At 33.5% G+C, this 14760-nt stretch overlaps 1 protein-coding gene across 2 annotated transcripts in view; it reads left to right on the top strand.

Annotated features, from left to right (window-relative positions):
- The window catches only part of LOC127413133 (vascular endothelial growth factor A-like), a 36804-nt gene extending 23865 nt beyond the window's left edge, over positions 1-12939 (top strand). The window contains exons 8-9 of one of the 2 annotated variants that reach the window (XR_007892547.1): positions 1068-2261; positions 12834-12939. Coding sequence is in view for 1 of the 2 variants with exons in the window: in XM_051650019.1 (XP_051505979.1) it covers positions 1068-1089 (22 nt within the window). In the remaining variant the exon portion in view is untranslated. Of the gene's footprint in view, positions 1-1067; positions 6407-12833 lie in introns of those variants that run through there. The other variant, XM_051650019.1, reaches the window with a different exon arrangement.
- Positions 12940-14760: the final 1821 nt, after the last annotated feature.

A 14760-nucleotide genomic window follows, 5' to 3' on the forward strand; every position in this document is an offset into this window, starting at 1 on the left:
TATATAAATAAATACCATTTCTATCCACATTATTCATTTTTATATGTTTCTGTATTTCACAGTTCATGTTGAGGACAGCCACATTGCAAGGGCAATTTCCACAGTTTTCTTTAAATTGCAACATCAAAACACAATTTGAATAGATAATTTTAATAGTATGGACAACATCTGTGTTCTTTGCTGTCCAGCCAAATGATGAAAATTTACGAGAACATGCAATGCCTTTTAACCAGCATGATCTCATAAAATTTACGTGACAATGGCAACATTTTTGCAAACCAAAATAATGTGCTTCATTACATGTTTGGCTGCAGTTTCCCAGTGAAATGTCCAGCAGGGGGTGCCAAAAGAGAGTGAAATGGTGTCGTAATTAGACAAGTTTTTTAAGGTGAATATTAGATATTGGATGTTTTAATGAGTAAAATGAACCTCCCTAACCTAAAACGATAGCCTAATCCTAACCAATAGTGTCCAAAAAGACAAATGAAAGGTGAACAGAACAGAAATCCTAACCCTTAACCAACACCTACACCTAACCAATATTATTTTAAAAGCAAATTCGACAAGAAAAGCACATTTATTGAAGCAACCACATCATATTGTGCCGCTTCAATGGCACTTTCTCTTTACTTTTCTTTTGAATGTTCTTGGTGGGGCTCGAGCCTCAGTGTCCGAGTCCAAAGTAGAATACTCTATCAGGTGAGCTAACGCGGAAGCTAATCACATTGGATTAAGTGTGTAAATATAGGTGGGTTTGTAACGCAAGTGTTAAAATGTATAATTTTTCAAATGATGCGTTAGAGTAAAAGTGTTTTGATATAATAACATAGCAGTTATGTGAGTAATAGAGCAAAAAATTATTGTTTATAAAGACATAAACAGCCATAGTACCCGTGATTTTTGTGAAAGTGAATAAAACGCACAGTTGTTGCAGCGCCTCTAGTGTTTATTTCACCAGGAAACTACGGCGAAACGTAGAAAGCGGCACGTAAAACTTACTTTGAGTACATTCAAATACATGTTAACTGCCCATTTCAGTTATTTCTTTCTTCTTCTCTCTCTTTCAGATGTGAGACCCAAAGTGAATAGTGACAAACCTCCCTCATAATCCACCTATCAAACTTTGCCCAGCTTTGAGGAGGTCAAAGGTTTGCTTGTTCTTTTATCACAGAGTCTTATGTTGGCATCTTACCCAGATAGAGGGTTTGTGTTTGGGAATAAAACACAAACCCTACTCCCGGCCCCTCTGGCCCCATCCCACTCACTATTACGGCAGTATTAGATGCATATACACAACTCTGTTTGCACATTATATCCATATCTGTACAGAGAGGGATGTGTCCAGAATATCATCACATCATTATTAAGCTTCAGAAACAGAAATTGTTGAGTTTTAGAAGCTTCTTGACGTCATGATCCACAACGGTCAATGCAAGAGTTGTCTCTGCTATGTTCTGATAAAACTTCAGCTCATCTTTAACACTGAATGATGGACATAATTGATGTTAAAGTACAGTGAATCGAGTTTATCACTGGTAAGGCACATATTCAGTGCACAGTGGTGAACTTTGGGTTCCTAAACCCGTACATCGGGATGAACTGTCATCTGAAATGGGAATTCTGGGATTTTTGGGCCTTCTGGAACATAGCTTAAAGCTGAAGTGTGTATTTATTTTCAATGTTAAAGCACTTTCACCTATCCTGGCTTAAAATGCAGAGACAACAATTCATACATTGATTTCCCAAAAACACAGCAACATTGACTCAACTAATGGCATGAGTTTGGGGTGGGACCATCTGTTCATCCAACCAATACAAGATGGTGGAGTGCTTGGGAAACCTATTTGAAAACCACCATGATTTTTGCAGTTTTGTTTGGTGACGCTAGTACAGCAGGAATTACACACTTCAGCAAATGGATCCAAGTTAGTCCACAAAGTCATGGAAAAGAGAGATAAGGATGGATGGTGTTATCCAATTGAGGAAGACAATGCTGAGAACTTGCAAAGGAGAAACAGAGACTAAGGAAGTCTCTAAACCAAACTACTTAAACACTCAAGTTGAGAGTGTATGAGAGGATGGATGTTGACAGACCTTCAATGTTGAGAGAACTCAAGTGTCTCACTACACAAACACAGTATCTCATCTCGAAAACATCCCTGATGTCTTGTCTGACCTGTCGCATGTGCTAACTGGATGGATGGGTGATTAGATGGACTGACGGCTGTCTGTGTGGTCTCAGTAGTGCATAATAAGTATCTGTGCGTTTATCCTAATTTATTCCTGGCCTCTAAGTCCATAATGTGGCTTTGCAGACTGTATCAATGAGTCTTTTTGTGTTTGTTTGATTTGCTTTTTGTTCAGCTCCTTCCTTTGGGAATTGAAAGCTTTTCCCACTGGCTTGCCAGTGAGATGAATGCCAATAGTATAGAAACCTGGCGATAATCCATTGGTGCTCACAACACACACATAACACACACTTTCTCACTCTCCCACACACCCAATCACACTTTTTTCATTATTCTTTCATTTTTTCCTTTTCCCGTTATTCTTTCTTTATCTTTTTCACCTTTCTGTCTCTTTTAACTCTTTCTCTCTCACAACACATACTCACACTGAAAAACTGAAAAACTGCAAAACTTTTTTTCCAGGAGAAATATCTAAACATCTTTAAAACAAGGTCATTCTCCTGATTATTAAAACTGCATAGATATTAAGGCTTGCTTTCAGAGACTGAATTTCAAAGATCTTGAATTTAAGTGTATTTTGTATGATAGCAGACTTTTCACTAGTTTTTCTCTTGTTTATACTTAAAACAAACAAAAATAAAAATCCAAAGTGCACACTTATTTTCAAGATACACTGTAATCAATTGAAACACATTAGCTGAAATGTATTTTTTACTATAATTAATTACTTGTGAAGAAAACCAATGTAATGAAAATTACATGACTGTGGCAACAGTTTTCCAAAAGGACATTACGTGGTTCATTACACGAATCGCGGCAGTTCCGAGGTGAAATGTCCACCGTGTGGCGCTAAAAGCGAGTTAAGTTTTCTCCCAAACCGATGAGTTTTTTTAAAGTTAATGCTCTATCGAGTTTTAAATCAACAAAACCAACCTCCCTACTCTAAACCTTAAACCTAAACCTAACCGATAGTGTCAGAAAAAGCAAATGTGAGATGAAAAACACAATCCACTCACATGCTCTTCAGGACTCGTACCCGGTCTTTTACTCTAGTGTTCATTTCACCAGGAAACTGCCGCGATACTTACAATGAGCCACAAAAAAAGGATTTAGCAAAAATGTAAGAATAGTAATGTGATTTTATGAGACCAGAATGCAGGTTGCCTTATTATCTAATGCAGTTTTGCTAATCAGGTGAATTTATCTTGTTTTTAGAATGTTTATATATTTTTACAAGAAATCAAGAGACAGATACTCATCCCCAATAAGATTTATGGCAGTGCACATGAACACAAAAATGCAAGCATTATAAATATAAGCTTTTCTGTGTTGATACTGAAAGATGAATTTATTTTTTCTATCTTATTCATGTTTTTGTAAAGAATACTAATATTATTGTGGTCTATTTTGTTTTAAGATTGCTTAAATAATGCTTCTTTGTATATCTCTGCTAATCCAACATATAGAATCAGGCTGGGTGGCCAACCGTAGACATATTCACAGTCTGAACTTTGTCTGTGTTGAATTTGAGCAAAGAAATTGTGCAAGTGCCCAGCAGGCTTTAGAAAAAGGGAAATACCCATTTGGTGTGTTTCTTCTTAATAATTTCACAGTATTGGGAGTATGACATATTTATTTTTTATATTGAAGTGCATTTTATATTACGCATGGCAATGTTTCTTTTGGGACTTTCAAAAACATTTCTTTTGCTATGACTGTGATGATTTCGGGAATACTCAGTGTTTTGGCTGGAGGATATTTCCAGAATCGTACAGCTTGAATGTCAGTCAGAGTTGAGGACCAAGAGTATCGATTGATGTTGTAGGCTGCAAAGGGGAAAGAATTGCTTATTTTTTACAATTGTCATTTAACCAAACGCTTCTTTCCACCATATATGTAGCATTATTGAGTGAAATATGGAAATATCTAGTAAATACATGCAATATTGTAATTATTAAGATCCTTAGTAGCCTTTCATCCTCCAATTCTCAGAAAATGGGATAATCATTTGGAATCACACAGTATTTCTAAACTACTGACCTGTGCATGCCTCCAAATGTGGTTTGTTAAAGTCCACATGAAACAGCATTCACAACTCATTTTACTTCCGTAATGTGACATATTTCTGAGTGAACCAGAAAAAAAAAAATGGGGTGGGACTAAATTTAATCCATAGTGAATTGATTGGATTGTGAAAAGTGGGCGTCCAATACTAGAATGCAAGTTTACTAAAGTAACTTCTAAATCTTTTAACCCTTGTTGTCTACGTGACATCAGTGGAAAAGTCGTTTCAAAGGTGGAGAAAGTCATTACATTTTGATAAAACAATTACGAAGATAAACATATTTTTCTTTGGAATGATGTGCACTGATGAATCATGCACAAAAAGACCAGGAACATGTATAAGGGGGCTGTTCACACAGAATGTGCTCTTGCATCCATCAGCACTGTTTTTTATTTGTTTCTCTATGTAAACATGCACTAGACAGACGTGTTTGACCATTGCGACCTGTCTCACTGTGCATCAAATTTTTAAGACATCTTAAGTAAAAAACGACCACAAGGGAAATTGACATGTAGCTTCCGAAATTCATGTACACTGAAATCAACCCCGAACTGCAGAATTTCTGAAAAGTGACATCCCACATCAGACATTTTTTCATCAAATCAAGCATGAATACATTTCCATCTAGCGCTACTGATAGCACTTTGTGCAAGCAACCTCTGAGCATGGGATCTAGTCCTATGGAAGTAATCGCGTTTACACGAACAATGGTGAGCGCGTTTGAAGAGTTTAGGGTTTGCGTAAGGGGTTAGAGTAAATAAAATATATATTTTAGGTGACTGTATTACCTCATTTACAACTAAAAAAAAAATGACTCACTTTTGGCGCCACCCAGTGGACATTTCACTTCAACAACACTTCCAGCTTTAGCCACTGGGGGCAACGATTCAAATTTCGGTAATCCAACCCGATCTCATGAAAATTCGTACATATTTTACGAGTTGGCTATTTCGTATAATTTTTTACGATTTTATTTGTATAAATTTGTACGATTTCATCACATGCAAATGCCAGGATGTGTAATGCGGAAGCGCGAGTTGTCAAGGACATGCTTATTGATATTATGCCCGTACCCAAACCCCTTATCTAAACCTAACCAATCAGTAGAGTGTGTAAACATGATAGGAAGCTGTTATGTGTAACAGAAGCAAGTAATTGTTGCATAGATGGAAACGATGTCCAGCGACGTCATTGGCTATAGTGAAAGTCGTACGATATCATACGAATTAGACAAATTTAGAAAAGTCATACAATTCCTTACGATTTCGCTCTGAGAATGTGTTGGGTAAGCTCAGACTTCACCAGTAAAACTTTCGATCTCCTGTTGCCAAATTCACAATGTGATCAGTCTGTTTAAAAACAAATCTCAAGATATCTGCATTTTGTTCCATTTCGTCACATTTCCATCAACCCTTCTTTAAACGCAAGAATGTGTACTGTGTGAATGACCCCTAAGACAGTCAGTGAGGCATATTTTGATTTCAAGCTGGCTTTAAGCTATTTTCTCTGTGGACTAGTGGATATTCTGTCTCTGATGACCAGCTTTCCTTCAAATCTAATGCACTGTAAAATGTTCTGTGTGAAATATCCGGTGTTATAAAGGTAGTATTCTCTATCTCAGTATCAGTAATATGTATCAACTACCTCTGTGTCTGTACAGTTAATGTAACAAAAATATCACAGCAAGAATATACAGTAAAACCGTGAAAATATATAAAATAATTGCATACAATTTGAATGTATCGACAACCTCAGTGTGTCCATTCTCTTCTATGTAAAGATCAGTCCTGAATCCTGTTGCTTTGTTTGGAGAATTTGTGCATAGAAATGTATCTGTCATTTGTATTCAGGTAGAACAGCACCCAACAGAACCCAGTCTATACTGTACTACAATCTATATGTGATATAAGCTTTGAGTGTTTGAACGTAATTAAGTAATGGTTATTGCTGCTATACCACCTGTGCCCAATTCTCCTGTGTGTGAAAGTGTGTTAAATATTTGTTACAGAGAGACATAACCTACTCTGCTTTATGTCTACAGTGTGTATAAATGCAAACATAGGTCTGATCACACACATACAGTATATAATACGATCACAACAGCCATAAAGCAATGTGCTATATATTAATATAAATAAAGTGAAATGTCTTATTTTTGGGAAAGATTTGTGATGATTTGGTAATTCTTAAGATACGATCAGCTTCTGTGACTTAATATCAATAGTAATATGATATGGTTATGTGGTCCATGTTTTTGGGCATATTACCATTGTAATACCATGTTTTATTGATCCACCATGTGGGTGCATCTCACGAGATCACATTCTATCCCAACATCAAGGTCATTATATATTTTCTTTTGCATTATTTTCTTGACAATAAAGCACATTTCTCCCCTAATTTTCATTACCGTAATGTGTGCGGACATTTTACTTTTAGGTTTTTTTTGTTTTTTATTATTATTATTCCAAAATGTATTCTCAATGGTTATTTTCATTAAATTCACACAGAAATACAGTAACTGATTTACTCTATTAGAGTAAAAAATTAACCCTGTAAAGACTGACATATAAAAGAATTGTCAGAATATATATATATATATATATATATATATATTTTTTTATATATATATATATATATATATCAGATATATATAGTTTTTTGTACTATTCAGAAAAACAGTCTATAATACCATTAGACAATATATATATATATATATATATATATATATATATATGTATTTTTTTTTATGTGTCATACAGTATTGATACATTAGGCTTTAAAGATCATTTTCCTCCTGAGGCCTAGAAATTCATTTTTGGGTAGGACATTTGTTTTTCTTAGCTGATACATGCTACAGTGGTAAATCTTGAGGTATTATTAGAGGATTCCCTGGGGTTTTCAGAAATACCAAATGTTTGAGAGTTTGGCCATGACAACTTCCTCTCCGTGGTCTATAAATATGGATTGAAATGTATCACAGTTCAATTGAGCACATCAAATACAATATTAATAAATGATTATTTCAATAAACAATTTTTATCATATCTATTTTATGCACCAAATACTATATGACATTTAAAAAAGGGAAATTGTAAAACTTTTTTTGCTGGGTCTCAGGAACTTATGGTAAGATGACATCATTATACTGTAGTGTAAAAAAATGTATCTTTATAATGACAGAGCAGGCTGCATATATGAAAATACACAGAAATATTAGTTCACACTTTAAATATATCTTATAAATTGTATATGTCAGAATTTTCAAAGCTCTGTGTTTTGTTTTTGTGGTGGGCATTTATGTAATGTAATGGTGATTGAGAGATATACCTCAAAAGCCTGTTGTATCATATTTGATACATTCATTTTTAAAGGGGCTTTTTCAATAAATAATATACAAAATTTTAACCAAGCACAAGTTGCTTACATTCAGCAAATGCTCATTTAAAAATATCAGTAACAATACAATCATTATTAAAATCAGCAAAGATTTCACATAAAAAAATGAGTGTATACAATACAAAAGCGGACATTTTTGTAAAATATTAAAAAATATTTTTCAATCAAGAATGCCTGAAAACATCCACCAGGTTTTAGCAGACATCTAGTACATTGCAGACAACAGAATGTTCGGGAAAATTTTGATTATTGTTATGATGCACAAGCTTTAGAAAACAGCGTGTCAAATTTGATTCAGGCGGCGTTATAGGGTTAGGTAATATGTACGTTTTTAATATTTAAATTTTAAAGGGAAGTTCAATGGTAAAGATAATGTTTATTTATTTATTTTGCATTACGATATACGGTTTCACTTTATATTAGGTGTCTTTAACTATTATGTACTAACATTAAAATACATAAAATACAATGTACTTATTGTGTAACTACATGTTGTTCTGCAAAATTCTCACAAGATTCCCATATGCTGCTATTAGGGGTAGGATTTAGATTAGGGTTAGGGTAAGGGTTGGGGTAGGGTTAGGTTTAAGGTTAGGGGTTAGGGTTAGGTTAAATGTATGGTTAGGTTTAGGATAAGGGGTAAGGTTAACAGTGTAACTACAGATGTAATTAAATGCAGATACTTTAAATGTAAGTACAATGCAACAACATGTATGTACATAATAAGTACACTGTATCAAATGCTTAAGTACATAGTAGTTAAAGACAAATAATATAAAGTGGGTCCCAGTATACCCTACAAAGGCCTCCATTTCTTTAAGTTAAGTTTAATTTCTTATTGTTTATTTTGATTTTGGGGTGAAATGTGCCCTGGACATGCTCTTGACAGATCCAACCATGTTTTATGATCAGTGTTGGGTGTAATCAGTGTGTAAAAATGGGTGTAAAACCTTTAAAAAAGTAGTGTAACACATTACATTTTTTACTCTTGTAAGCAGATTACAGTTGCTGACTTTCACAAGTACATTACTTGGGGTTACACATATTTTTTAAATAGTATTTATGTATAATACATCTAAAATATAAATTCACATGTTCATTTGTATGTCTTTTTGTATTTCTGTGACAGCTGAAGGGTGTACGACAAGGACCAAATATAGACATTATTTTGAATTTGTTGAGAGGAAAAACTAAAAGTTTTCTATAAAAAGTGTTTAAGAAAGTAACTTTGAAGTAATTAGAGGTGTGATTACTTTTTCAATGAAGTAATCAGTAAAGTAATCTGATCATAATTTTAGAGAAGTAATTAGTCATTTTGAGTAACTTACCCAACACTAATCATGATAACATCACGATTGTTTTTTAATATGCATCATGGTATTCTTCGAAGTATCTTGAATACAATGTTATATAAATAAAACCACTTAGTAAATGTGACAGTACCACGGTTTTACTATTTAATACATGGTGTCCTCCCACATACATTCACACACTTGTGTACTTTTTTTCTGTTTGATGCCTCTCTCAATTCAACCTCCTAATTTGTTGTTGTTCATCCCTCCTCCACCTCTCTCCTCTGTACTGTCATTTAATGAAAGACAAACATTGGGATAATTATCACCTGCCTCTGGGAGGCTCGGGCAGAGGGTCGCCACGACCATTATGAGGTGAGAAATAATATTATCTCTCTCCCTCCTCTCGCTTGACTGCTGCTGAGTCAGACTCGCATGCACACACATACAGTACATAGACACAAGAAGAATGCTTACTTGCTAAGACTATAATGCCATCTGCCCAGCACCGACGTAGAACACAGAACAGACCTTGCATATCTCTTGTTCACTCTGTTATTTCTGTTTGTATTCATTGAACTTGGTTTTATTGTCCCTTTGTGGTCTTTAAGCTTTTTAACTGGAGACATACATAAAGTCATGCTGCTAAAAATACATAGAGCATATGGTTCTTCTGACATAGAAATGGCCATATTTCATGCCAAAGTCAAAAAAAAAAAAAAAAAAATAAAAAAAAACATTATTTTGCATACATATAGCATTTTTTTTTTTTTTTACATGGGCTATACACTGTAAAAAAAAAAAATAAAATAAATAAAAAAAATCCTGTTACATTTATGATTAAAAAAAAACTGTTAGCTGTGGTTGTCAGAAATTCACAGAAAAAATAAATTGACAATGTTTCAGGCATTATGGGATTTGAGTGCCTGTTTTACAGTTCATAGTGAATGTGTCATTAAATGATATAATGTTAACATACCAATCTACTGGAACTATAAAAATCTGCTAACCTGTTAACCACTATAGTAACACAGGTGGTGAGACAAAAGGCAATTTAATGACTTCAATTTCATCAAGAGTGGCCACTCAGAGCAGTGACCAATAAATATGACTACACAGTCACTCACACAAACACAAAACACCATCAGGCTAAAATAATGCAATAAACAATAATTAAACAACATAACAAATTGAACATAAAACACGCCAATGTACATAACTGATATCAAAAATAAAAGTAAACATAAATATTTTAATAAAAAATAATCAGATGTGATGGGTCATACATGGAATTAAAATGTAATTTTTTTTTTCTTTATTTTTTTTTAAATTTTTTTTCTTTATTTTTTACCATAATTTTAAGAATAGTTTACATGTACATGTATTGTCTTGGTAAACATAATATTAATTTTCACTATACACACACACACACACACACACACACACAAAAAGATTTACACATTTCAATTTAATAACAAAATTCCATCAAATTGAATTTTATTCATTTGATTAACTGTTTCATCATTAACTAAATAAAATAAAATAAAAAAACTAAATATTTTAAGTTTTATTAATTTAATTTTGTTAGAAATTACACAGTTTAATTTGATGGAATTTTGATATAAAATTTAAACGTGTCAATCTTAAAAATAGGCTAAATTTTTTTTGAGCATAAGGTAAATCATAATTTTTTCTTCTAAAAATAAATTTTATTTACAATATTTTACCATAAAATTAAATTTTTTGTCTTTTTCAGTAAAATTTTTTTTTTTAACCATACATGGTAAGGTAACTACTGAACAGTTTTTTTTTATTTTATTTTTTTATTTTTTACTGTAGCATTTTTACATTCTTTTTTGATTAAAATAAGAAATGTTTTACAGTGTGACACAAAATTACTGAAACTCTAACAAATCTAATTCTCAATACTGTAATGCAAATTTCATTCTTATTACTGTACTAAATTTTTTTTATGAAAATCTGCATAAATTAAATGTAGTACCGCAAGCAATACTATAATATACTTTACAAATGTACTTTACAATTTACATTATATATAATTTTATATGTATTTAAAAAAAATTGGTATTACAGTAATGACAGCTGGAGGGAGCTTAATGGTCATGAAAATATGTTACAATACAAAAAATATAAAAAATCTTAATGATTCCAAAGATATTTTGAATTTTCTTTATATATATATATATATATATATATATATATATATATATATATATATATATATATATATATATATATATAAAATAAAAAAAATATTTATTGTTTATTTTTATTTTATTTTACTTTTGGAATAAAATATATCTTGGACAGTTTTCAGGAGATTCTCATGAGTGAATTGGACTAGAGGTCTGCACGAGACTGTTTTATCCATTCCGCTCCTGCAAATTTCTATCCCGCACCCGAACGCTCTTGCTGAATTTTACTCGGTGTTCACTCGCTCTCTTCCCGCAGTGATTTTCTTCCCGACGCTCCCGTTCCCACAACCCCACATTTGTTTTCCACATAGAGCAAAAGCCATACACAAATAGACAACAAGTGTATACAAAGAACGTTTTATTTTTCTGTTATTGCTATTGTTAGATGACGTGAAAATGACGGCAATTTGACTTGCCTGAAGTTGGTTTCTTAAAGTCGGCATGAAATGAGAATTTACCTTATCTATTTTCTAAATGCATGTTATTGATCTTATTGTGAACGATTCATCCATGCATATGTTTGTTTGTTTGTTTTTGTTTTTGTTTTTTACTTTTTTTGACCTCGTAATCTTTAATCAAAAAGTAATAACTCGATCTTCTGGTGAAATGACAGACTTCTCTCTGGTGAGTATGCAGGACATCTCCAAACATTTAGTCCACTTAAACCCCGCCCCTTTCTTATAAATACCACAACCTTGCGTAGAGTTGAACGAAGCATCAATTGCATGTTGGTGAAGATGGCAAGGTGTATTTTCATTTGTTTTCCTTAATAACTATCGTTCCTTAACCCAAACTTCCTTGGTTATGGGTCAGCTGGCTCGAATTTACATTTCGAATGAGGAGGAATAACGGTGAATTCACAGTTGTGTTCGAGACATTCCACGTCTGAATTGCTGAGGTGATCACTAATGAATACAACGCTTCGGATGCCTCAGGAGTTTATTTATATTTTTGAATGCAGTTATCTTGGGATGCACAGCACGTAAGTGTTTTTTCCCTTTATATTTAGTGTATTGTGATTCAAAACGTTAAAATAATGTTATCTTTTACTCACTCGTTTTTCAACGGCTTCAGCCTTTTTGTAAGCAAAGACCCCGATGTGCTTGTGCATTTATGTTGTCAGTTTGATCATAAATGTGTTGAGATCGCTGCTCAATTTCATTGATAGCCGGCTCTGACTTGAGCACCACGGTGGTAGGGTTGTGTGTGTCCGCTGCAAACTCTCATTCAGATCTGCCTCCATTCCGCTATGCAATGCCCATATTTTCACAATCCAATCAACAACCGATGGATAAACTCAAATCTCCGCCCTACATTTTTTCTTGTTGGATGAGCTGTTTCACTCGGAAATACATCACAATACGGAAGTAAAGTCGGTCGCAACTTCCATTTCATGCCAACTTTAATACTAATTGACCATTTTCTTGTTCGAGTTTCACATCCTTTGATGTGAAACTCGAATTTGAACTTGACGAACTTGATAGCGTGCGCTTTGCTCTGCTATTCTTCTAAAGCCCCATGGACTACCTGCCTACTCTAAATATTGGATAATGTAATGCACAAGCTGTGTTCACATTTATTTTACATTATAAAAATACTTTTTTTGTTTTTGTTTTTTGCATTAATTCATTAATAATAATAATTTGTTTTAAATCCACATCGGATTTTTCAGGCTATTCTCTGACCGTCCGCTCCCGCCTTCAACTCCGTTGCAAGAAATCCAATCGTGTGCTGCGGGAGTTCCACAGGTATGCAGACCTCTAAATTGGACTACAAGTAAACATGTTTTGTCGTATTATAGAGCCAAGCAAGGGTTTTTATTGCACTGTGCTTGCTGACAGTTTGTTTTGTAAAGGTCCATTTTTATACTTTTTAGCAGCAGCAGTGTTTTTATTTGATGTCTGGCCCTCTGATCACACTCTCATATGGGATTCTGTATTAATAGAGAGCCAGACATCTGATTCTTGTGACATTATCAAAACAGAATATCCTTCCCAACGTATCACCTGCACTGAGAAACAGCGACCTGCTGAAGAGCTGAGTGTTCATATAAATATTTTACTGCATGTTTGATGACTGTGCTTGATACAGTGAGCTCATGCATGTGTGTGTGTTTATATATATCTGTCTGCCTGTATAAGCACCAGTGTATGTTACAGTCTCTGCACCAAATGTGTGAATCTCATGAAACATGCCCAGGTCTCATTTCACCCCAAAATCAAAACAGATAAAAAATACGATTTTTTTTTAATTATTCTTCATGAAAATTAAGCCTATTTTAGGATCATTACGATTTGTTTTCATGCCAATTAAGCACATTTTCAACAAAATTCTTAATACCATAATGTGAAAATATGTATTCTTGTTACTGCACTCTTTTTTTTTTTTTTGCTCATTAATATTAAAGTCATCATAAATTAAAGGCAGTACTTTATTATTATTATTATTATTATTACAGTAAGGCTACAGCAGGTATATTAATTGAAAAAGTAAAGTCCCCAGATACATGAGTCAGGCATATGTGGTATCATTTGAAAGCTTAGAATCTGAATTTTTCATAGAATACCATACATTTTGCATTTATGTTACATAAAATAACAAAATAAGGGCTGAATACATCCATATAAAAGTCTTTCACATAGCACTTAAAAGTCTTACATCAAATGAAAGCTCTCATTCTCAAGAATGTGATTTTACAGTTTATGTTGTTGCCGTAATACCACAGTTCGAAATATTTTCAAAAGAATCACAAAGTGAAATATGATTTCTGTAAGACATCAAATACAGTCTCTTTTATGCACCGATCAATGCAGCTGTAAGCCCCAAGTAGACACAAACTTTATATCTGCTTTTACATTAGGCAGTTTTCTATAAAATGAGCCATTATTTACTTGTCTGTGAGCTTGCTTGGGTGAATAATCCAAGTTATATTTTAGATGTCCAGAACAAAATATGCAGTCCAGCAGGAAAAGCATGCTAAACAAATCATCGTAAAAATATGTTATCGACTATTGGTGATAAAGTATTTTATATAATCTCAAAAGGGAGGATCACAGCTATCTAATGAAACATAGACTGAGCTTCTAGTCCACTCAGAGGCTGAGATATTTGATGAAACAATGAACAATTGAAATAATCAGAAATACAATTGGAATTATGCAATCATCTGTCACAGTACCTCAGAAAACAGTGTCTCATAATTTTCCTCATGTGCAACTTCAATCCTTCGCTGTCATAAGTCATGAAGAGCTAACAAAACTTATCGAAACATCAAAAGCCACAACATGTTTGTTAGATCCAATACTAAGCTCTTAAAAGAGGTATTCCCTGTAATCTCAGAACCTCTTCTTAATATTATTAACTTCTCGCTATCTTTAGGACATGTCCCAAGAAACTTTAAAATGCCAGTAATCAAACCGGTTATTGAGAAGCCACAACTTGATCCTGGAGAGCTGGCTAATAATAGATTAGCACAGTACACAGTACAGAGACTGCACTTATCAGAGTTACAAATAGCTTGCTCTTATCATCTGATCGCGGCTGCATTTCACTTCTAGTGCTTTTAGATCTTAGTGCTGCATTCGACACAATAGATCTCG

The sequence above is a fragment of the Myxocyprinus asiaticus genome, chromosome 22, assembly GCF_019703515.2.
Source record: "Myxocyprinus asiaticus isolate MX2 ecotype Aquarium Trade chromosome 22, UBuf_Myxa_2, whole genome shotgun sequence".
Lineage (NCBI taxonomy): Eukaryota > Metazoa > Chordata > Actinopteri > Cypriniformes > Catostomidae > Myxocyprinus > Myxocyprinus asiaticus.